The sequence below is a fragment of the Triplophysa dalaica genome, chromosome 23 (assembly GCF_015846415.1).
Source record: "Triplophysa dalaica isolate WHDGS20190420 chromosome 23, ASM1584641v1, whole genome shotgun sequence".
NCBI classification, from domain to species: domain Eukaryota; kingdom Metazoa; phylum Chordata; class Actinopteri; order Cypriniformes; family Nemacheilidae; genus Triplophysa; species Triplophysa dalaica.
The window spans coordinates 205,735-229,295 of record NC_079564.1 but is presented as its reverse complement, the minus strand read 5'-3'; the positions used below and the strand labels follow the sequence as shown (position 1 = coordinate 229,295).

The following is a 23,561-nucleotide window of genomic DNA, read 5'->3' as shown; positions in this document are numbered from 1 at the left end:
ATATTTTAGTCACGAATTTGTCAAAGAAAAAGCAAAAATGAGAGAAAGAGCAAAGCTTTCCGATGAAAGAGCTGGCAGGTTTAATTTCAGACAGTATAATTATTTTTACCTAACGCGTCTCATAAGTTTGTCTGAGAGCTTCTTGTGAAATATTAAAGCCTACTGGATGTCTTGCCAAAGAAAGTTTTTTGCTTATTACGATTTTATACTTGGCTCTTATTATTTTCAGGGTCTTCTTTAAGGTTCAGAAATACAGTTTGAGGATTATGGGAACGTTCTGGGTTCATAAGGAGTTTTATGAATCTTTGGATGATGTGGATTACATCATAAATGAAGTTGCAAGAATACCAAAACAAGCTTTTACACAAATCCGTAACTCATAAAGACCAGATGTTATTTCTGCCCAGAAAATTATTAAAAGGTCTGTTTAGACAACATGACAACAACTTTGTGAGTTCATTACTGTTAACACAAATCCTGTTTGACTTTACAAATTGAGTCACAAAGTGCAGATTTGTTTTAAATCAAAAACATTCCATTCAAATATATTTAGTTAATGAAACAGTTCACCTTAAAATAAAACTTCTGTCCTCATTTACTCACCCTCCAGTAGTTCCAAATGTGTATAAATGGCTTTGGAAGATATTTGGAAGAATGTAACCAAACAGTTTTTGGCCACCATTGTGTCCCATAGTTGGAAAAAACAATAGTAGTTAAAAGTGCCCCGGAACTGTTTGCTATCCTACATTCTTCAAAATATCTTCTTTTGTGTTCTGCAGAAGAAAGAAATTCATACAGATTTGAAACTTGACGGTGAGTTTTCAATGTTGGGTGAACTGTCCCTTTAAGTAAATAACTGCATAATGGAAACCAACAAAATTGAATTTAACTTCTCGACAAAATTTGAGACTAAAAGGCTAAAATTGCTTTATTGTTATGAAACCAGTGAGCAATGATTTTGTAATGTCATCATCACAGATGAACGTACGGCGCACACACAGAGAACATGACATGACGTTCAGTTGAAAGAACTGAAAGTGAATCAATCAAGACTAAAAAGACTTCTTCCCTCCCGCCCCCTTCATTCATGCTTCTGTCCTTCTTGCTTTTCTTACACACATTATCTCATCATCGATTGATGTTTTGTTTCCCGATACGGTCACATTTCCATTTTTCATTTCATTCCTGTTTGTTTATGTTTACTTTCTTATTTCTCCGTTGTGAACGTGTCGGTCTGTCATCATCATGAAAATCATCTCCGCCCGTCATCTGACCTCCTTGTCCCCCCCGTTCCCGATTTCCCGTTCCTTGTTTTCCAGAGCACATGTGACACACTCCGGAGTCACTCGGACAGTCTCGGATTCGCGCCGAACGTCCTACCTAGTCACCCGGCTATAGGAAACTTTGAGGAATTCGCCTGTTGATGACGCACGCAGGCGGCGAGGCCACGTTTAGCGTTCAACGGAAAACTGTGAAATATCTGATAGACTCCAAACCAAGTGTAAGTCCACGTGTTCAATAGTTAACAAAAACAAATCCATCGTCACCTGAATAGAAACGCTATTATAATAAAGCATCATGAAATACAAAAAGGCAACACTTCCAAACCAAAACTCAGGTTTTATTACAGCCACTGTTTGTTTGAAATGTGATAATCCTGGTCGATTTCATGCCATTTCTATCCAACGATTTAAATCTTACAGATGCTGTTACGGTCCTTCATCCTGAAGTGTATTTTCTGCTGTTTTAATGCTGTATGAACACTGTGGGCCTAATTTGATCAAGCCGCCTTAAATCTGGATAAAGAAAGCATTTAATATTGCACAACAATTGATTGTTAGTTGATCCGGGCGAGGTGTGAATCTCGGTTGTACAAAGTGTCTGAGCTTTAATGCAGAACGCGGTTTGACTGGATTTAGCCCCTCGATAGTAACGGAAAACACGTGTACTCACTCAGAATGTTTGTCTGTGCTCATATTTGGTGTCTATATAAGTGCAATAATATGCATAATGTGTTTATGAATACTGTATATTACCTTCAAGTCTTAATTATTAGCTGTCAGGTAAACAACACAAAGAACGCTTTCAATACAACCTGAGTTACAGCCATTTGCTTAGTGTTTGTGTGTGGAGATGGAAAGATTGATCTGTTTGAGAAGTGTCATCTGTCATTCAGATCCAAAGCTACATCTGTCCAAACACATAGAGTACGAGGAACCAATCTGTTCAATAGTTGTTGAACGCTCATTCATTATATTAAGTGGCAAAGACTGTAAACAACATGTTGACGTGAATACGAAATCAACTCATTTAAAAGACGTCTCATACTCATATCTACAATAACATTTATTTTCCCGCTTGATGAATACAAGGTTCACCCAAAAATACAAATTCTGCTTTCATGTATTCACCATCGTGTATGGGACTATTTTTCCCTGTGGAACACAAAAGAAGATATTTTGAGAAATGTCTCAGTGGTTTCATGTCCATACAATGGAAGTCAATGCAGTGCTGTTCAGTTCAACATTCTTCAAAATATCTTCTTTTGTGTCCTGCAGATGAAAGGAAAGCATACGGGGTTCAGGTTTGGATGACATGAGAAGGAATAAATGATGAACGGATTTTCATTTTGGGGTGAACTATGTGGTACATTTCAATGTGGAGCAGATCTTCTAGAAGAATGTGAGCATCACTTGTTTTTTCATGGGAGTGCCTGTAAGTTTGAGGCGTCTTGCTTTTGTCTTGCATGAATCTGCTGACCGCACAACAGACGGTGACCCACAAACATACTGTACGTAGACACAACAAAATACAAATGAATTTGTGTTGTTGCATTAGATGATAAACATCAAACAGAGTGGCACAGGTACCGTTCGAGCAAAACGTTTTCTAAGATACTGTATGTGAAAGGTTTATGCACACGCTCTGGTGCTGGTGGAATCTTTTTAATGCATCCGCTCAAAATCACCTCCACCCATTGGTTAAAGACACAGTTCATCCAAAAATAAAAATTCTTTCATCATTTCCTCACCCTCAATCTGTTTCAAACCTGTATAAATGTCTTTGTTCAGATAAACACAGAGAAAGATATTTGGAAGAATGCTTGAGACCCAACAGTTCTTGGCCCCCATTGACTCCCATAGTAGGAAAAATTGCTTTATAAATGTCTTTGAACACAAAAGAAGATATTTTGAAGAGTGTAGGAAGCACATTACCATTGTCAATTTTCTGTGGCCAAGAACTGTTGGGTCACAAACATTCCTCCAAATATCTTTCTCTGTGTTTATATATATTCTGTAAATATTTATTTTTTGGTGAACTGTTGCTTTTAAGAGAAATATAGTCGAGAAATGTAGATGTGAATGAAGAATGCAGTTTGGTTTGATGTTTTCTTATCTAATGCGATGATGTTGAAACACGTGTGACTCGTGTCTGAATCTCTGCTTCTCTTCACTACATTGCATCGTATTTAAAGCCTAGTACAAAACATTTATCTTCCATTAACTTGATCTGCATCACTGTATTATTGTATTGTTTTATATAAACTACAGTGGAATTTCTAGTACAGGTATCACAATTTTAAACCAGAGTTACATGTAAATGATCCCGTATAATAAACAATATATTTAACCATCTCTTAACACGGTGTCCGTGTCTGCTTGTGTCCATGAGTCTGTGTGTCATGTGAAATGACCCAAGATAGATTTTTAATACGGTTTATTTTCAGATAGTGTTCAAACAGACATAGTCCAAATAATCTCAAAAAATAAACAGATAAATATTCAAACAAATGAAATATGTTTATAGCACCTGGCACAGTCTAACCCGGACTGTTCAAACATTAAGATAACAGAGTTTTGTTCACCTTTACCTCCTGAACGTTTACTGCTAACCTATGATAGCGTGTGGATACATCCTGATCTCGATCAGTCACCTTCACTCCGGTTTCATCACATCACACCCATACAAATAAATACTGTACATATATATATATGGGTCGTCAGGTACATTAGGAGGTATTTCGGTCTGGCTATGATGATGATGATGATGTCACCCTTGTTCACATAATAATAATCTGCGCTCAAGTGATGGAAATACTCAAGTTAAGCGTTCAGTCGGTAATAACAAAGCTATAAAGGGATCGATGCACCATATAAGATAAAGACTCATGATGTTGAGGTTAGACCTCATTAAAACATGATATTTATTCTAGATAGCAAGTGATTGAAGCTTAAAAACGGATTGAAGTGTAAGCACCACACAGGAAATGAACCCCACAGACGTGTACATTCCTGCTGAACTGATGAGTTCTGGGATCCAGAGTGAAAGCTCATCTGTTACGCATTTAATATTTAATTCATGTGGGAGGAACTGAGACCCGCAGGAGTGAACAACCAGACATAAAACAACGAAGGCTTTGAAACACATTTTTGGGGCCTTTAGAATCTTTAATCTTAAACAGTGATTGTTATGAACTTGAGTGAGTTTTGTGGTTAAATTATGTGGAAGAAGCTGAACAGGTACAATGGGTCAAATCAATATTTGATCTGTTCTGAATGAAGCACCGCAACTTATTTTCGGGTTTAAAACACTAATTGTGCTTCCCGTGTGAACTTGACCGCGTCTTCTTTTGGAAAATCAAATGATCTCTATAGCATTTTTATTCTTAACAAAACCCATTACGACAGTAATATGATCATCGGATCAGTCTAAATGGTTATTATGTTTTTTTATTTAGAGCACAAAACGGATATTCAGTGTCAAGCGAAGGTAAAACTAGTCTGCATATTTACTGGTGTTTTTATTCATTTGCTATATTTTAAAAACTGTGTCCTCCTTTGCAACCATGATTTTTTGCCTTGCTTAAAACTTGAGCACTTTTGTGTTAAAATGTACACTTTTGATCCTGGTAATGTCTCATCACCGAGACTCGTGTACTTCTACTGAAATAGTTTTTAATTCGTCAAAAAAGTGCATTCTCTTACTGTGATATATTAAATCTTCTCAATTAAAAAGCTTTAATTTAATGAATAATGTTTTCTGATTTTACATTCACTGTCTGCGTGTGCTGTAAAGACGTTCAATTGATAACACTATGATGTAAAGATGCGTCAATATCTCCCCAAAACAAAGGCAGCGCTTGACAATATAACAAATACTGCCCGTAAAACCATCCGGTCTATTAAATCACAGAAGCAAGTTTTGTTACTCGCTTCTAAATCCTACGAAACAAACTCGGCATGAAAGAAATGAAATGGAAATAAATACTGTAAAAACAATGTACACTTGTGATTGAACGCTGTCAGCGTGACATCATAACGCAAATAAACACCTACATCATACACAGCAGTCTTACACTTAAATATATTTGATGTGAAGAGGGCGGGGCGGTGGCAGACGTACTCTGTCAGTGTCCTGTAGTGTCCGCTGTCCGGGACGAACGGAGAAGCGAGTCTCTTCTGAAGGGCTGTTTGATGTGCATGCGCGATCAGAAGATGGCAAACCAAAGTAAGGCCACGACATACCTCCCACAAACACTGTGACAGATGAGAAAATACATTAACAGCAATAACACACTTTGAAAAAATCTTTTATGAGACAAATCTCTAAACTCTGATCACAAGCGCGGTCATTTGCCCCCGTTCCCTCCTGTGACATCAACAATCCATTTCTCTCTTCATTCTTCTCTTTCTAAAGGCATGTTATGGGCATCTGCTACAGTCTCCTATTTTAATTCCACACACCTGCTGTTTGCTAATTGTGCCCAAGCCACATTGTGGAAAGGGTCCATGTTCTCTATCAAATGACAAATCCATGAGATGAGCCAACAGTCCGGCTCATCTGGAGAAGAACTGGTCTGATCCAGATCTGTGATGTGGTGTTAAACTCACAGTCCAGGTTGAAGGCACTTCAGCTGCTCCCTCTGCTGGTCTGATCCGGCACAGGACTGCTGCTGCTGTTGTTGATCTCTTCTTCATCAGCCTCTTCCTCTTCAGCCCAGCCGCCCAAACGGCCGGAAGCGGGCGGCACCAGGCTGTCTGTCTGTGTGGACACGATCTGAGGGTCTGAAGATAAAAAACAAACGAGTCATGAGTGTTAAATGTTCATGTATGTCAATTAAAATCGTATTATTTAGAATAATAATGAATATAAATACATTAAAAGTGTATTCAAATAAAAACATATATATATATATATATATATATATATATATATATATATTTACTTCAATTACATTTATATTATATAGAATTACTTTAATCAATAGTTGTTTTTAAATCTTTGTGTAATAGCCAGACATTTGACTATCAGGGTAATAATAAAAATAAATACATTCAGTAAAATGTATACAAATGAATAAAATCCCTATAATTTATGTAAGATTTATTTCAATTACATTTATTTTATATACAATTTATACAGGGTAATAATAATAATAATAAATATTAATACATAAAAAATGTCACAAATATTAACATTTCTTTAAGTTACATTTATATACATGACATTTATTGTATATAACATTTACTTTACTTAAAGATAAATTTAGTTGTTTTTAAAGCTTTATTCATTTTTTGGTCCAAAAGACAAGCATAGATTAAAAGCACCTTATTTTGCAACCATAATCAAGATTAATGTAGCCAAATGTTCAGAAACGAAACACAACATTTCCCATTTGACTCTTATTTTGTAATTTGATCATTAAGTGCATTTGGCTACAAAAACGAATTAAACAGAATAAAAAACACATAAACTTGTGCTCATAGATCTCATTTAAGATCATGATTTCTATCAAAATAATAAAAGACTCCAGAGTCTAAACCTTGCAGATCTTGATGAAGTTCTTAATGTAAGCGCTCTATCCTGGAAGGCTGATAAAAACCTATAAACCATGTGATCAGACAGATTTTCCAGCCTGTGATTCAGAGAATGCTTGTGCTATTTTAGCATGTTATATGTGCTCATGAACAGTCCATGTGATTCCAACACAATTCTAGAGTAACTACACATATAAAGACATTATAGCATGTGTTAATGCTCACCGCTGTTGGCACTCATGTCCCTCATTGGCACGGAGGTGTGTGACTGTCCAGGTGCATTCTGGGACTTCTGTTGATGTACCTACAGAAGACATAACAGTTTCAGCCTTCTGGAATCTGTCTGGTGGTCTCAGGGTGGAAGTGACCTCACTCACCTCATGCATGTATATAGCGTGAAGACTCATCTCCGCTGATGCGAACTCAGACTCCAGTGCTGAATAAGACTGACTGAGGATCATGGAGTCACTTGCAGACATGCTGATGATCAAAAAGGTCACACAGTTACAATCTCAAACAATATATCAGATCTGATTTTAACCATTTCATGAAAGACACCGCTTGTAAAAGACCTGTCGCCCAGCGTGTGGTCGCTGCTGTACACGGGGCTGTCATGAGTCTGTCTGAGAGCGTGCGGGCGCGAGCGGTGTCCGGCGTGAGGCTGCTGAGATGAAGACAGAGACGCCAGAACGCTGGCCGCAGCTGAGGCCGCACTGTTCTGAGGGATAAAGCGGCGATTCCACCCGGGCACACAGGACGCGGTGAGGACGGGGTGAGCCAACACGCTGGCCAACAGATTGTCAGGCTGGAGGAAGAGAAAGAATACAATTCAATATTGTGTCGCCGTACAGAAGCAGATGGTGGGAGAGAGAAAGCTCGGGTGCTGCGAGCAGTATTACAATCTGTGAAATAGCCAATCTCTGTAGGCGTCGGGAAAGGTTAATGAAATGTCAATATTCTCTGTCCTCCGGCTGGTTTTTAATACACAGAATGCCACAGGAATGGCTTTTTATTTTCCAGATTCAATGAAGCCTTTCAAAGAATGTCCCACTCAATAAACGAACTCCAGAGTTCTGCGGCACAGGTGTAACCACAGAGATACTGTCCTGACGTTCCTTCTTGGAGTTTCACCATTTTGGATCCCATGTGATTTACACGCGTACTTGCCACATGACAGGAAAACTGGACATCAAATGTGAATTTGAAATATTTGATGAGCTCATTTTTACTGAATGCAGACCTTCCGTGAGGAAAAGCCGTTTAGTTTTGGTTTTAAGGTAAGAAACGACATTCAAATATCACAGAGAGGCAATTTGGTTGAATCATCTGTAAATATAACGTCATATATGTTATTAAAAGACGTATTTATATTTAATTTGTCAAAAAAAACCTCTCATGTGATTTGCTGCATCCGGGTTGGCGTGTGTTATTGGTTTTGAGAGGTTGTTATCTGGGAATAAGGAGCCTGCAAATGTTTGCGACTGGCCAATCAGAATCAAGCATTCCAACTAAAGGGAAACTTGACCAAAAATTAAACATTCGGTCTTCATTATTCGACTTTTTCCAGATGTGTATAAATGTCTTTGTTCAGATGAACACAGAGAAAGATATTTGGAAGAATGCTCATAACCAAACAGATCTCGGCCTCCATTCACTCCCATAGTAGGAAAGATAACAAAGGCTGTCAAAAGGGCTCCAGAACTGTCCTACATTCTTCAAAATATCTTCTCTCATATTTAACAGAGAGACATTTACAAAGCAGTTTAAGTGGCCAAGAACTGTTTGTTTCCAAGCAGAATGTTTCCCGTGTTCATCAGAACAAAGACATGTACACAGGTTTGGAACAACTGGAGGGTCTCTTTAAGCGTGACTTACGCCGGTGGCGGACTGGTTGGATAGCAGTGATGTGCAGAGAGGAGCTTCAGACAGAAGCAGGTGTGGAGACGGTCCCGTCTGAGCGTCGTGCTGAACCTTCTCTTTCAGATGGCTGATGAACACCGAGCTCTCCTGCGGCGGCTGCCAGCGAGGGTTTTTAATGGTGAAGTGCATCAGAGAGAGTTCAGTCTTGCCGTTCTCAGCCTGCTGGTACACGGACGCCTCCGTCTGACCTTCAGACATCCACTGGGTGACACGAAGAGAACACAAATGACCTCATTGGTTAAGATACTCAAACAAACAAATCCATCTTTATGCTTTAAGGAAATCAGCCAACGCATGAAGCTGGAATAAAAGATTTCAGCATCAACACCAATGAAGCTTTTCTCCAGCTCGCATGATCACACATTCTATTCTTCCATTATCTGCTTTGTCATCGCCCGAGCGGATACCTGGGGGTTGCCGTGCCGCCTGATGTCCATTTGTGCGAAGGAGCATATGTCTCCCACCCCCGCCACGTCTACGGTGAAGTTGCGGAAGAAGTCAATGATCTCCAGAGACTTGCTCCGCAGGGGGAAGATGAGGATGAAGGGGGTTATTATGGGACTGAGGAGCTCCTCCAGGATGAAGACCTAGAGGACAGGCGACACAAACAAAAGACCTTGTTATTTTCTGATATATACTTTTGCGGCGTTGTCAGAGTCGACACTTAATGGCCACTAGGTGTCAGTGTCCACTGGCGTGTTCCTTGTGTAGCCGAAGAAGAAGAAACAACTGCTTGTGTTCGCTGTCTGAGAAGCAATACGGCCAATAGAAACACCACAATTTCACAAAAACTCCCATATATCGTAAAAAAGTTCTCACGATCAATGGAATGGATACACTTTTTGTCGTATTTATAAGTCACGTGGCATATAAAAAAGTCACATTACTATTCATAATATGTTTTGGCAGAACATTGTGAAAGTAATATGTTATGACGCTCAAATGCAGTAAAAGGAGTAAGTGCAGTATGGACATTTATGAAGAACAGTGAGGTCATATGAAAATAAGTAAATATAGACATTTCTCAGCACTCTTTTATCACAGTGTGACACTCAAGTTGGTATGGAACCTGACAGAAAACATACAAAGAAGCAGTACGGCCAGAATGACTTATCACCAGAAGAAACAAAATATACATTAATCACAGAACATCTTTTAATGGAAAGTCAGTCATTCGGCGATATTGTTTTATTCCACATTTAGAAAAAATCGCTTCAGTTTTGCACAAATCTGTCATGGATACCTGCCTAGTGAAAGCAGTAAGTGAACAGTCACTTTTGCAGCTCAAGCAGTTAAATACTTTTAAATTCCTTTAGAAATGCGTTTGAGTAACCATGACGCTATCGCAGAGTTTTTGATCTGAAGGGAGGGGCTCAAGCAGACCAATCACAGCGCTTGCAGTCTTTTACATTTTTGGAGAGGCGCGCGTCAGGCTATGGCGTTGAGCAGCGGTTCTCAACCCTGGTCCTCATGCCCCCCCACCCCCCGCTCTGCATGTATTTTGTATCTCTCTTGTTTAACACACCTGATTTAAATCTCTAGCTCATTAGAAGAGAGCTCAATGAATGAACCGCGTTCCGATTGACGTGTTCCCTGAACTGAGTTCATTGCTCTCTAATCCCTGCACACAGAAAATTGGCTGAAGCTAACATGAGAACACGAATTTGCGCAACACCACTGCCTGCACCGTCTTCACACAGACAAAACCTACTACGGAAGATTGAAGGGTTATTTAACCGTAATCTTGAGATTTGTGCAACATTATGCCCATTGCGAACTGGAATTTTGCCAGAATATCTAGTGATGTTTACTTCGCTATCCAAATCCAAAGAAGCATACAAAATATGCAGAGTGGGGGGGCGCGAGAACCAAGTTACTACAGGTTCTGACGTGAAGTGTTACTACAGAGCAGGTGTGCATAACAAGTCCTGAAAAACAGGTGCATTTCACATCTCAAATGACGACATACTCACCTTTTGGCCTGAAAGAAATTCTTCACTTATTCACTCTCATGTCATTGAAAACCTGTCTGACTTTCTTTCTTCTGCAGAACATCATATCTTGAAGAACTTTAGTCACCACACAACTTGACTCTCATTGATTTCCATTTGAGACAAATATCTTCGTCAAATACATGAGGGTGAATAAATGAAGGCAGAAAGTTTATTTTCGGGTGAGCTGTCCCTTGAAGACACGGACATGTGCTTTATTGTCATGTTTGATCTGTCCAATCAGAGCAATTCTCACCGCTTTGTACTGGAAGAGCTGAGCCATCTCGTCGCGGGTTTCGCTCTTGTTGGCGTGACCCTTCCAGTGGTCGGGCATGTAGTGGATGTGTGCCAGAACACACTGCAGCAGCTGTTCGGGACACCACACCATATGGTCATCAGGAATAAATGACCTGAGAGAAGGTGAGATGATAAATCAAGCTCAGGTCGGCCTAACAGGTGCTGAGAGCGTGTTTAGTGAATGTTGTGTCAAAACTAAAAGGTTTGCAGGTAACAAGGTCAGCGGCACACATCCAATAGCACTTATTATATTGACCCGGGGCAGCTGGGAAGAGTTTAAAACCATCTGATTTATAAACACATGTGAAATCCTGTCTGTATCAGAGTAAGGTTCGTTTTTGTTAGTTTTTATTTTGTTATTATGGTAATTTTAGTTCAATCTCATTTTATTTATTTATATTATAGCGCTATATAACTTGATTTTATTTTTGTTATTGCTAAAGCAACATTTTCAATTAGAATATTTTTGTGTTACATATGGCCTATATTGTATTTTAATTGGATTTACATTATTTTATTATTTTTATCAGGCCAGGACATTAAAGCTTGTTCGGGACAAGTAAATATTTTTTATGATTTTAATGAGCAAGTGAGAGAGAACTTGACCGGCCCGACCGGAAGCTCAAAATGATACGGCCCTATTTTACCCATCTGTGTGTAACATTCATGTCTTTTGTCAGTAATCTGAATGTTCATGATGAACTGCACTAGTATATTTTTAATGATCACAACAGAACTTTAATTCTTGTGCTACTACTGTTTAGCCTGAGCTACCGAACATGTGCAGAAAAAGTTAACATATACAGCCCTTTAATACAAGGACAATTAATATTTGTACACGGTCGAGTGAGTGACAAATTCTCTCTTTGGGTGAAAGTTATTTTAGTTTACTAAAATTAAATCTTTAAAAAACATCTGTTGAAATCAAACAAAATATCGACCTAAAAGGGAATTGTCTTCTAAAGAATAAATTCTAAATTAATAATTTAAATGTTGCCTCAAAAAAAGAATTTAACTAAATTTACAGCACTAAAATAATAATACTAAAATAAAATAAAATAAAACTAAAATAGAAATTGACATTATAAAATGACAAAAGCATATACCAATATTGCTTATACTGTAACTAAAATGAACATAAAAACGAAAGATCTAAAATAAAAGCTAATTTAAAATTTGAATAAAACTTAAAAGATATAAATAATAACTCTGGGGTTTATCTTTCTTAGTTTAAATTGATTCAATTCAATGCCGTTGACCTACCTTATATTCATTTGCATACAGAAGGGTCAATGAAACCTTGAATTCTTTAATTCTATAACAAGTTGTACGTGCAATAATTTTTTTATTGAAAGTCTTTAATGTTTCTGAAATAAAGCTTTTATATGAATTTCATCTAATTCTTTAAATGCTATGGTATTGTGAAGCTGGCATTGTATCTCGGGAGATACAATTTAACAATTACTTTTATATTTAATTGATATTAATATTCATTTACATAAAAACTAAAACTACTCAACAGTTATAAGTTTGGGCCACATAAACCTTTGTGTTGTTGCCACTAAAACCGTCTCTTGAGAGCATCAACAGTAACACTTCTTTGTTCCAATCACCCGTGCTAGTAAGCGCTGTTAAACTGTCATGTCCATACCTGGTGATGGTGATGACCACTCCCAGTATAGTGATGGCCGTAAGTATGTGTTGCACAGTCAGCACGTCCTCATCATACACCGTCAGGGCGATGAGCACAGCTAGTACCGAACCAGAAAAGAAAGCCACGTTCTTCGCCAGAACGGCTAGCAAAGGAGAAACAAAGGCGTTCATGTACTTAGCGGCCGGTTTGTAGCCGCGACCCATCCTGCCCTGCAGCTCGTGATCCAGCTCGTTGAAGTGTCTCAGGTACAGACGGCCATACAGCGACCACCGCCGCGCCCCCAAACTGCCCGGTTCCCGTTTGATGACTTCGGCGTAGCTGAAAAAGGCGTACAACACCTGCCACACCAGCACGAACGGGCACAGCAGAAGATTGACAAGACCGGTAAACAGGATGACACGACTGAGCTGTCTGGCCAGGTCCTGACGGTTAGCCGCCCGCTTGTACTTGGGATGTAAACTCCATTTGTTTTGGAAAAGCGACAGGGGACCCCAAAATAATATGAGCTCAAAGTTAAATTTCAAGCCCTGCGTGAGGAAAATCATCTCGCCCATGAAGGGCACGTGGAGTTTGACGGGCAGCAGGGACTTGTTGATCATGGCCACGGTGTAGTTTTTAAAGCGGAGGATGCGATGGTAGATGTCCAGCTCAGAGAGTTCTCGCTTCTGGACGCACATTGGATGCTCACGCTGCAGGAGAATCAAGCGACCTTGAACTTCTTGCCATGTAAAGTTACACAATTCATCCTGGTATTGAAAGACAAGACCGTACATCAATTGCTTTGGTGAAATAATGATGATGCATACACAAAAAAACAAAGCAAATGGATTTTTAAGATGAAGTGCGTGTCCTGGCAGACTTTACCATTTGTATTCTCAGCGCTTTGATGTAAAACTGCCGGATCTCCCAGTAGCTGAGGACATTCCAGATCACCTTCGCGAGCCGATAGACCCAAAAAATGGCGGCCATTATCAGGAGAAAGATGATCCAGCTGTTGCCTTGAATCCTGATTGGGCGAGAATGATTTCTTCTGAATTATGACAGCTGGTGATGGGTGTTTCTCAAGGTCCACTATAACAATGAAGTCATAATACATGACACAATGACTACACTGGCAAAGAAAATCTGCCAAAGTGAAATAATGAATCATTCAGATCATGTTTGAAGTAAAGAGAGGAATAATATGATGTGTTGAGGAGCCGTGGAACTACTTCTGTAAGATGATACATCAATCATTAATGTCTGTTAGTCACCTAAAAAGATCTAGTTCCCTTCATTTATTGAATGATTCTCTGAATACTTTATTTTTATTGGTCAACAGCGTCTCATGTCAGGTTTAATTTTGTTACAAATGGATATTTTGTACTCTTGTGTGCCGTGTACCTGTGTGGTACTGTGAGCTTCAAAATTTTGAAAATGTTTCGGTTCATTGAATTCAAATCAAATATTGACCTAAAAATTATTGGAAAAACCCAAATGAAATGAAACATTTAAATGTTGCCTCAAAAATAAACAGTTTATATTATAATAACAAACAAAATACCAAATAATATCATATAGGAACAAATGTTTTTGTAAAATGACAAAAGCACACACCACAACTGCAAAACTTGAACAAAAATGTACATACAAACAAAAATCTAAAAATAAAAGCTCATTTAAAACATTACTAAATCAAAAGTATAATAACTATGATCCAGAGGATTTATTTAGATATTTTGATGATATTTTTGATTTAAAGAAGAGGATTGTACATGATCCCTTACTTAAAGGAATAGTTTACCTTCAAAATAAAAATCCCTTTTTTCATTTACTCACCCTGTTGTCATTCAAAACCTGTGATTTTATTTCTTCTGCAAGACACAAAAGAAAATATTTTGAAAAATGTCAGTAACCAAAAACATGGGTCCCCATTGACTTGCATATGGACAACAATACCAATGGCAGTCATTGTGGACCAACAGTTTTGTGTTACCAACATTTTTCAAAATATCTTTTTTTGTGTTCAGCAGAAGAAAGTCATAGAGGTTAAAAATGACAAAAGGGCGTGTAAATAATGGCAGAATGTTTATTTTGAAGGTGAACTATTCCTTTAAAATATCTTATAGACATAATGAATATTTGATTTAAAAAATAAAAACAAACTAATGACAGGATCAGTTTCAACATATTAGAATTCAAATGTTCACTGGTCTCATTCAATTCCACGAAACACAGAGCAAACTTGGATGCATTTGATTCTTGGAGTGACATTAATATGTTTGTGAGCGTCTTAATAACAAATCATCAACACACTTCTACAGGATTCACTGCACATCACACACTTCTCTAAGAAGGCACATGAGGGTTTCCATGAACAATAAAACAGAAAAAACAAGCAAATTCCATGAGTCAAATGGAGTAAAACACCACACGCTCACACGATCTATTTCAAACCTCTGGGCTTGTAACACACAAGTGTGCGGATCAGAGAAACACAATACCAGAGACTGAGAGCAGAACATCCACTCAAGTGTTTGTTTACGGCCTGCTGCTTATTTTGGTCTGGCTGTCTGTGCGACAAACAGGAATCAGTCCAGAAGTGAACTCGGGATCATTCCCAGCTCACGTGAACGTCACAGGAACTCTGAATGATTCCCAGAGACAGAATTCACCCTTAAGGCTCCGGGAAACATTTGCTTTTGGGGAACTACAGAAACCCATCTGGACAGAACATGCCTTCCCAAACCTGAACGTAACACATTGATATACTCCAAAGCCAACACACTGACCTCTCTGTACACTGCTCGCCAGGTAGAATAGCATCGGGAAGGGTGACCTTATTCCTGTCCAGGGGTCCGGGGGTCTGGCCCGTGTGGTTGACCGCTCGGTTGGCAAAGAGAACATCGTATTCCACACAGTTGAAGAGGAAGGTTGTAAACGTGACCACGAAAAGGAACTGCCTGTATATGGAATGCAAAGGAAATAAGTTGAATTCTGGAGGGCTGTGGTATTCAAAGCAGCTCTGACAGACAAGAAGGTGACTTACACAAGCTCAAAGATTTCTGATAACACCATACAGGCAAATCCATTCTTCTGATGGAAATGGTAGATGTGACGTTAGTTAAAGACTCAAGTACAGCATTTGTGTATAAAAGCAGAGCGTGACATTATAGTGTAAAGCCTTGTTATGCACAGACATGAGTCTGTTCTCATGAGAAATACTGCGTTTATAGGCCCAATAAAGAGAGAATAAGAGCAGAACCGTGCTGGTAATTTAATAGACCAATGATTTTTGTGGTAAATGAAACACCCATATAAATGAAAGTGCACTAAAGGATATTCTTGTGAAGAAATTGTCAAGGTTCTTGATATGATGCCATGGATCTGCAATGTGAAGAAGACAATAAGTAACACGCTCATGCAGACACACAGGAGAGTAAAAACACAAGTTAAAGTCAAACAAAAGGAATCAATATGTACCTCCTCTGCTCTCTGGCACATGGATGAGTAAATCTTCCTCTCCTGGTGGTGTGTCTTCATCGTAGTCTTCTATTCGCTGATACTCCTGATGTGTTTCAAAACCAGCCATCATGTTTCACATTCTACGTCTCTATGATGTTCACCATAGGTCCTATACAGCAAATACAGCATGACATTACAAAACCATACAGGTGACTACATATAAACACGTGTGAGGCTGCATGTATGATGGTAGAGGACGAATGAAAAGACCTTTATAGAAAACACACACTATGGTTGCTGCCTGTGATTTTTTTGTATGTTGAAATCACAATCACATGGTCAGTTTAGACATTTAAGGGCAGACTTGATTGCATCATCACACACTTACAATAACATGTAGGCATTAGTGTTCAAGATGGTGTGTGTTATCAATGATAAATCGAACATTTTATGACATTTACAGATCGGTGTCTTAACAGCGGCGTGTTCACACTACATCAGCAGCAGACATAAAGCTCATCCAGACAAAAACACTAAATGTCTTTCTATATGAGTTGAGCTTTAAAACGTTTGTATTAACTGAGAAACAAGAACAATTTAAGTATTTCAACTCGCGATATTTATTCTTACCGTCCGAGAGAGCGATGATGATCTTCGGTTGTATTCTTATCAACAAAAACACAGAAATGACAACAAATGTCGCCTGACGTCACGTCGACATGCAGGAGTAAGACTTCCGGTGGGACTTTTAAATCTGTTTATTATATTCCAGATATCTCTTTTCGACTAATCACATTTATCGTTACCAGTAATGTTAGCATATTGTTATAGTAATATTATTCATTTTATTCTTCATCATATTATAAACGTTGTTCTTATTGAAGTAATGAAATTAGTTTAACAAAAAATCCCGTAATGTGCCATTTTCGACATTTCAAATGTATGAAATATAAATATGTTCGTAATTAAAGAAATGATACAAAAAACAAAACATCATCAAATATATTCAATAAGATAGGTAAGTTATAACAAAGCTGCACTGTTATCAATGGTAGCCTACAGATCAGATTTTAATAAACACAAAAGAAAGAATTAACAAGTTTATTCCACGTAGGTCCTTTGGGCGGCATTTTGTATTTCTATTACTGAAGGCTACGATTTTGTACATTAAAGTAAATTGCTTTTATTGAGATTGCTGTTGAGACATACAATCAGAAATACACCTTTATGAAAAAAAAACATATTCAAATTAAAAATACTATCTTTAAATAAATTATTTATTCTTATAAATATTTTAATTATCTTGTATATTTGAAATAGATGCACTTTATCAAGTATCGTTAAATGACTGTGAAGTATTAGCGGATGTGTCTGCGTGTACTGTAGGGGGCGGTCACGTGTTGTTGACGGTCCTATCGCGTGTGTTCACAGAAGAACCAGACGCATGCTGGGATTGTTTAAACATGGCGGCATACATGTTAAACCTTCAGTAAACTATAGTTTCATGAATGAATCGTAATATCTTTGTCCTGCGGTCGTTTACAAACACTACAACATGATGTTTCATTTTGCTCGTTGCAGTCGACTGACACGCAACACTGTCACGACAGACAGATATTTGTGTTCCCTAAAAATAAGAGATGTTTTCATTCACTGCAAGCGGTACATCTAATAGTTTTCATTTTTATTATAATACGGTTGCAAGTAACTATCGAAACAACATCATAGGTGTTAAAATGTCTACGAAATGAAGTCATGATGACACGATACTGTCATCTTAATGCACAAACGCATTTGGCTTAATATGTAGTGTAATCCTGTAGATCTGAAACTAGAACTGTTAATATCAAATGGCCATGGCTTTAAATAGGATCAGTGCATCCACCAAATGTGTAAATGTAACTGATACAGCACTGTGCCATGGTACCAGCACAGTACTTCTGTAATTATACTTTTCTATAATGTGTCTTTTGTATTTCAGACGTGTTCAACACACAGTGCAGTGGAGCAGTTCTCAAAACCCAGCCACACATTTCACCGTCAGCGCTCCGGTTCGCATATGGAGACAAGCCCAGAAAGTTCTGCGCCTAGCATCCAGACAGCAGCTCAGGCAGTCAAACATCTCTCTGAAATTCATATTAGCACCAGCGGCTCTAACAGTGACAGCACGCCTGTTTAGCAGTGGAGCTCACTGTCATGTAGATGTGAATAATAACACACCAGCTGAAGTGAAAGAGAAGACTCCCGAGTTTAGCTGGAGTGTTCTTTGGGTGTTTGTTCGGCCGGAACTTCTTGCTTTAATTGGAGCCGTCATTGTAAGGCAAAAGATATATTAGTTGTGTTTCTTGAACACGTATGTATAGTGTGATTAACCAGTGTGAATGTTAAATGAATTCTCTCTTGTTATCCTGCAGCTTGCGTTCGCAGCTGCAGTCCTTAATATTCAGATTCCGATGATGTTGGGTGATCTGGTGAATGTTGTCGCTCGCCACATGAGGGAACAAGCAGGCCACTACATGAGAGACATTCGGACACCTGCTGTGAAGCTGCTTGGACTTTATGCTTTACAGGTTCGTCATCCAAAGAACATCTTCAGGTCACATGTTGAAATGAGCAACATTTGGCTGGGTTCTGATATTTCATAAGACTTGATCATGATCAAATCTGTCTTTTGTTTTTCTTTAAGGGAATGTTGACCAGTGGCTACATCATTCTTCTGTCCAGAGTTGGAGAAAGAGTGGCTGCTAACATGAGAAAAACTCTCTTCTCATCTTTGCTTCGGTTGTTATTAAATATTTGGTTAAATCTAGAAACTTCTCCTTACGTGGAAATATGCAATGAATGAAATCATTTTTGATTATTTTTGTTTACAATGTTAAAGACAAGAAGTTGCGTTCTTTGATGCAAACAAGACCGGGCAGCTGGTTAATCGTCTCACATCAGACATCCAGGAGTTCAAATCCTCCTTCAAACTGGTCATTTCTCAGGTAGGATGTAGAGGTGTCACAATATATCGTCAATAACCGTGAAATTATGATAATCAGTAGCGTGTTAAGATCATTTTGTAAATCATTTGGAACCCATTCAAAGTTTTGCATTAAATGCAAAAAAGGGTCTGCCTCCCTAAACTTATATTTTAATTCATGTATAGAAAACATTTCATTATTTTGAAATCAGATTTAAATGGAGAGGTTTGTGTTTTTCAGGGTTTGCGGAGCACCACACAAACAGTGGGATGTTTTTTCTCGCTGTACATCATCTCTCCGAAGCTCACGGGTCTCACTGTGCTGGTCCTCCCGTGTCTCGTGGGGGCTGGTGCTCTCATTGGCTCTTTTCTTCGTGCACTGTCACGAAAAGCACAAGAGCAGGTAAAGATCTTCTAAGACTAAATTACTTGACTCTTTAAATGTCATTGGTTTATAAGACATTTCTTGACCTTCTCTTATAGGTGGCTAAAGCTACAGGGGTTGCAGATGAGGCTCTTGGTAACGTGCGGACAGTGAGAGCGTTTGCCATGGAGGACAGAGAGCTTGAGTATGACTCTATCATCACCTAAAGCAAAACCTGCTTGTCTATACATTTCATTATCCTCTTTAAGTTCACATGATGCTTTTTTTGATGTATTGTCATTGATTTGTGGCACAGGATGTATGCAGCTGAGGTTGAGAAATCAGCTGAGATGAATGAAACGTTGGGCACAGGAATCGCCATATTTCAAGGCCTGTCCAACATCGTCCTGAACTGTGAGCTTATGTCTGTTAGTTATTCCATGAAACGGATTGATTAGGATTTGGTGAACTATTAAATGATGATTGTTTAATGTTAACAGCTATTGTTCTTGGGACTATTTTTGCTGGTGGAAAATTGATGGCTTGTAATGACATGTCACCTGGTGACCTGATGTCATTTTTAGTCGCCTCACAGACGGTTCAGAGGTCAGTGTGGCCATACCAAAATTCATTTTTTTCTTGTTTTTCTGAAGTGTCAAACAATATTGAAAAAATAAAAAGACTGTAAATAGCCTAATTCAAAAGAACCAATACAGAACCTCTAATGCAATAGATTGTGTGTTGATTGTTTCTTTTTTTTGTGTCTTTGTAGATCCCTCGCCAGCATTTCGATTCTGTTCGGTCAGGTGTGTTATGATGCAATTTCATATTTAACCCATATTTTTCCCAGTGTTTTCATACATCATCTGTCTTCTGTCAGATGGTTCGAGGTATGAGCGCAGGGGCTCGTGTTTTCGAGTATTTGACTTTAGAGCCCAGCATTCCACTCACAGGAGGCGGTCGGATTCCTCACAGGTCTCTGACGGGAAGAGTTGACTTTATGAACATCAACTTCAGGTGAGTTCTCTCAAGCATGTAGGCTTGAAAATCTGGAACGGATTGCATCTTTTATTTTTTCTGTTTTTACTGCAGTTACCCAACAAGACCTGGCAACCAAGTTCTTAAGAACTTCAGTCTGACTCTTCCTCCCTGTAGAACGGTCGCTATTGTGGGCGAGTCGGGTGGAGGTAAAGTCACTTGAATGTTAAACCTTTCGTGTCTGTGTGTGAACACTTCAGTGTCATAACCGCTGTGGCTTATCGAATCATTAAGTAGACTAGAAAATGATTTCTTTCATTCCATAATTTAGGTAAATCCACTGTGGCTGCTCTGTTGGAACGCTTTTATGACCCCAGCGGTGGAGAAATAATGCTGGATGGACTGGACATCAGAACTCTGGATCCGTCCTGGCTGAGAGGACACGTCATTGGCTTCATTAGTCAGGTTCATATGACATGTTACACGTACTGGTTTTCTCCAAACATTTGTTTATGTTGTTATTCTGTTGTTGTTTTTGCAATAGGAACCTGTTCTCTTTGGCACATCAGTAATGGAAAATATCCGGTTTGGAAAGCCCAGTGCTACTGACGTCGAGGTCGTAGCGGCTGCCAAACAAGCCAATGCTCATAATTTCATCACCGGCTTCTCAGACGGATACAACACAGTGGTCGGTAAGTTTTGTTATGTTGGAAAAGTGTATCGTAAAACACAGAGTTCCTCTTTTCACCGCCGGGTCTAAAGGGCTGGTTATACTCGACACAGTCGCTAGTTGGCCTGGGTGCGCGCGCCAAATATGACGTCATCACGTTGTTCGCGGAGTTCGCTTTGGGTGCGCGCGAGCTCATTTCGCGTGGCGGCGTGCACGACATTTTTTGTGACTCGAGTGAACAGTTCGCTCGGCGCCGCAGTCAACATGAAAGCTTTGAAGAGATTTTGGCTGAACATGTACGCCTGTACAGACATCTTTAATCATCAGTGTGTCTGTTTTATATTGTATTCAGAATAAAACAATATTTATAAACATTGCTCTTTTGAACTGTTCTTATATCTTCTCATTTTATATAACATAAAGACATCCAATAGGTTAATCTATGACAATGTACATTTAGCAGTCCCTAACCAACAATATGTAGAAATGTGTCTGCATTATGCACAGAAATGAAAAAGTGAACAAAAATTTTGATATAATTTTTTTTAAATCAACAAACAATCGTTTGAAATGCATTTCCCCGTCCAGGACATACATCTGCTTAACAAGAGCGATGTATTCTACATCTCCACGTTTTGTGGCATGCAGTGGGTGAACATGCCATCTCCCTTTTTTTGATAGTAGCAAGAACACAAAATCTCCTACTTTTCCTTGTCGAGCAGCTGCTCGCAAGACGCCATTCTGAATGATCTGACGTAATTCCGGTAAAATTCCTACTTTTCTTCTACTTCCTGCGGATTTACAGAACGATTTCGTTTGTGCGCCCCCTGTCGTTTCAAAGAATATCTCAACGGCGAACGCGTCAAGTATAAACGTCTCGTCCGTTTGGGGAGTTGCACGCGCGGTCAGCGGAGGCTCGCGACGCGGAGCCAGGCTCGTGTATAAACAGGCCTTAATAAAGTCAGAAATGCAAAATAAAAGTTCTACTGATCTCTAAAAACAAGAGTAAAAAAAGTAACTCTTAACTAACCGTTGCAGGAGAGCGTGGAGTTACTCTGTCTGGAGGTCAGAAGCAGCGGATAGCCATCGCCCGGGCCCTGATCAAGAACCCCAGCATTCTGATTCTGGATGAGGCCACCAGCGCTCTGGATGCAGAGTCAGAGCGTGTGGTTCAGGAGGCTTTGGACAGAGCTACGTCAGGTCGCACCGTTCTCATCATCGCTCACCGTCTCAGCACCATTCAAGGGGCCGATCTCATCTGCGTCATGAGCGATGGGCGTATCGTTGAGGTCAGGAAGGAAAAATGCACTTGCAGAGGTGACCTGCTAAACCTGTGATGACGTTTAACGTTATCTTTCATTTATGTTTTCCAAGGCTGGAACACACCTGGAATTACTGAGCAAAGGAGGGCTGTATGCTGAGCTTATAAAGAGACAACGGTCTGAAAAGTAAACTACGGTGCTGCTTAATGCGTCATGCTAAATACTCAACTGATGAACAGACTTGATTACAAAGATAATTATTTGGTGCTCCGTCAAATGAATGAGGTTAATGTTGAATATTCTGTGTTTTGTGTCAGAAATATAAGTGTTGTGAAAGTGGTATCCAAACAGAACAATGAGTTTTAAAGGGTTTTTTACATAATGTTTTACTCCCCCAAACTCTAGACTGATCTTTTTGCTTTAAAAAATTAAGGCTTCCATAGAGTGGGATTAACATTTTATTTTACTGTATACAGTATATTAACAATAGACACCATTGTGTTGATACTCTTGTCTATCTTATATCTATATTAAAGCAATCTAATATATGAAGAGTTTGGTTCCAAAATTAGATGACTTTGTTTATAAAACTTGTCAAAAAATCATGTTTTTTCTTTGTGCGTTCCAATTAATATCAATCAAACTGCAGTTGGTTTGTTTTTATTGAAGCCATAATAACAAAAACAAAAAAAAAGCTATTTAAGACAATAAAAACAATTGGTATATATCAACTGGTCAATATAAAAATATCACACAGAATACTTGGTTTATCTTGTTTTTATATAAACTATTTTGAACATGTAGGTAAATAAGTCTACTTAAAGGGTTAGTTCATCCAAAAATGTAAAAATCTATCACCATTTACTCTGTTTCAAACATGTGTAAATTACTTTGTTCTAATTAACACAGAGAAATATATTTTGTAAGAATGTTAGCAATTCAGCAAATATTGATTTTTTTTATTGTGCCGAACAAATAATGACATATTTTAAAGAATTTAGGACAACAATGAGTTCTCGGGCACCTTTGACTACCCTTTAATTTTCATCAATGATGTCCCGCGACTGAAAAACACTAACATTCTTCCAAATATCTTTCTCTGTGTTCATAGGAACAAAGTAATTTATACCGGTATCAAATGACATAAGGGTGAGTAAAAGATGACATCATTTTCATTTTTGGGTGAACTATGCCTTTA

General features: G+C 38.7%; 3 protein-coding genes across 4 annotated transcripts in view; 2 read left to right on the top strand and 1 right to left on the bottom strand.

Annotated features, from left to right (window-relative positions):
• Positions 1-3,641, top strand: part of asic1c (acid-sensing (proton-gated) ion channel 1c) — a 68,564-nt gene extending 64,923 nt beyond the window's left edge. Inside the window, exon 10 of the mRNA XM_056738034.1 lies at positions 1,320-3,641. Coding sequence (XP_056594012.1) covers positions 1,320-1,424 — 105 coding nt within the window. The 3' untranslated portion in view covers positions 1,425-3,641. The remainder of the gene's footprint in view (positions 1-1,319) is intronic.
• Positions 3,642-3,702: 61 nt separating this feature from the next.
• On the bottom strand, positions 3,703-16,843 carry atg9b (autophagy related 9B). Of its 2 annotated transcripts, XM_056738032.1 has the most exons (15): positions 16,755-16,843; positions 16,143-16,293; positions 16,003-16,046; positions 15,709-15,773; positions 15,452-15,622; positions 13,545-13,686; positions 12,678-13,426; positions 10,986-11,139; positions 9,146-9,325; positions 8,694-8,939; positions 7,391-7,623; positions 7,196-7,298; positions 7,044-7,122; positions 5,892-6,065; positions 3,703-5,537 (listed from the first exon to the last, which is right to left on the bottom strand). In XM_056738032.1, the coding sequence occupies exons 2-14, from the start codon at positions 16,252-16,254 to the stop codon at positions 5,911-5,913; spliced, it is 2,433 nt and encodes an 810-aa protein (XP_056594010.1). In that variant the 5' UTR covers positions 16,255-16,293; positions 16,755-16,843; the 3' UTR covers positions 3,703-5,537; positions 5,892-5,910. The 2 variants fall into 2 exon arrangements, with proteins under 2 accessions (XP_056594010.1, XP_056594011.1); XM_056738033.1 differs by lacking the exons at positions 15,709-15,773; positions 16,003-16,046; positions 16,143-16,293; positions 16,755-16,843 and having other exon boundaries at positions 13,545-13,751; positions 15,452-15,591.
• Positions 16,844-17,585: 742 nt separating this feature from the next.
• Positions 17,586-23,070, top strand: abcb8 (ATP-binding cassette, sub-family B (MDR/TAP), member 8). Its single transcript, XM_056737873.1, has 16 exons — positions 17,586-17,786; positions 18,106-18,439; positions 18,539-18,694; positions 18,811-18,905; positions 19,006-19,111; positions 19,331-19,492; positions 19,573-19,658; positions 19,770-19,867; positions 19,954-20,059; positions 20,226-20,259; positions 20,334-20,470; positions 20,546-20,640; positions 20,763-20,896; positions 20,976-21,123; positions 22,140-22,390; positions 22,476-23,070. The coding sequence occupies exons 1-16, from the start codon at positions 17,680-17,682 to the stop codon at positions 22,551-22,553; spliced, it is 2,127 nt and encodes a 708-aa protein (XP_056593851.1). The 5' UTR covers positions 17,586-17,679; the 3' UTR covers positions 22,554-23,070.
• The last annotated feature ends 491 nt before the right edge of the window (positions 23,071-23,561 follow it).

Bases quoted from the DNA above. Each gene is read 5' to 3' on its own strand.
- atg9b (XM_056738032.1), bottom strand. From the start codon at position 16,254: ATGATGGCTGGTTTTGAAACACATCAGGAGTATCAGCGAATAGAAGAC. The intron at 15,774-16,002 runs ATATCCTTTAGT...AACTAACGTCAC, and splicing joins TTGACAATTTCTTCACAAGA to ATCTACCATTTCCATCAGAA. The intron at 9,326-10,985 runs GTGAGAATTGCT...CCTGTCCTCTAG, and splicing joins AGCTCTTCCAGTACAAAGCG to GTCTTCATCCTGGAGGAGCT.
- abcb8 (XM_056737873.1), top strand. From the start codon at position 17,680: ATGATGTTTCATTTTGCTCGTTGCAGTCGACTGACACGCAACACTGTC. The intron at 18,695-18,810 runs GTTCGTCATCCA...TTTTTCTTTAAG, and splicing joins TTGGACTTTATGCTTTACAG to GGAATGTTGACCAGTGGCTA. The intron at 20,260-20,333 runs GTGTGTTATGAT...GTCTTCTGTCAG, and splicing joins TTTCGATTCTGTTCGGTCAG to ATGGTTCGAGGTATGAGCGC.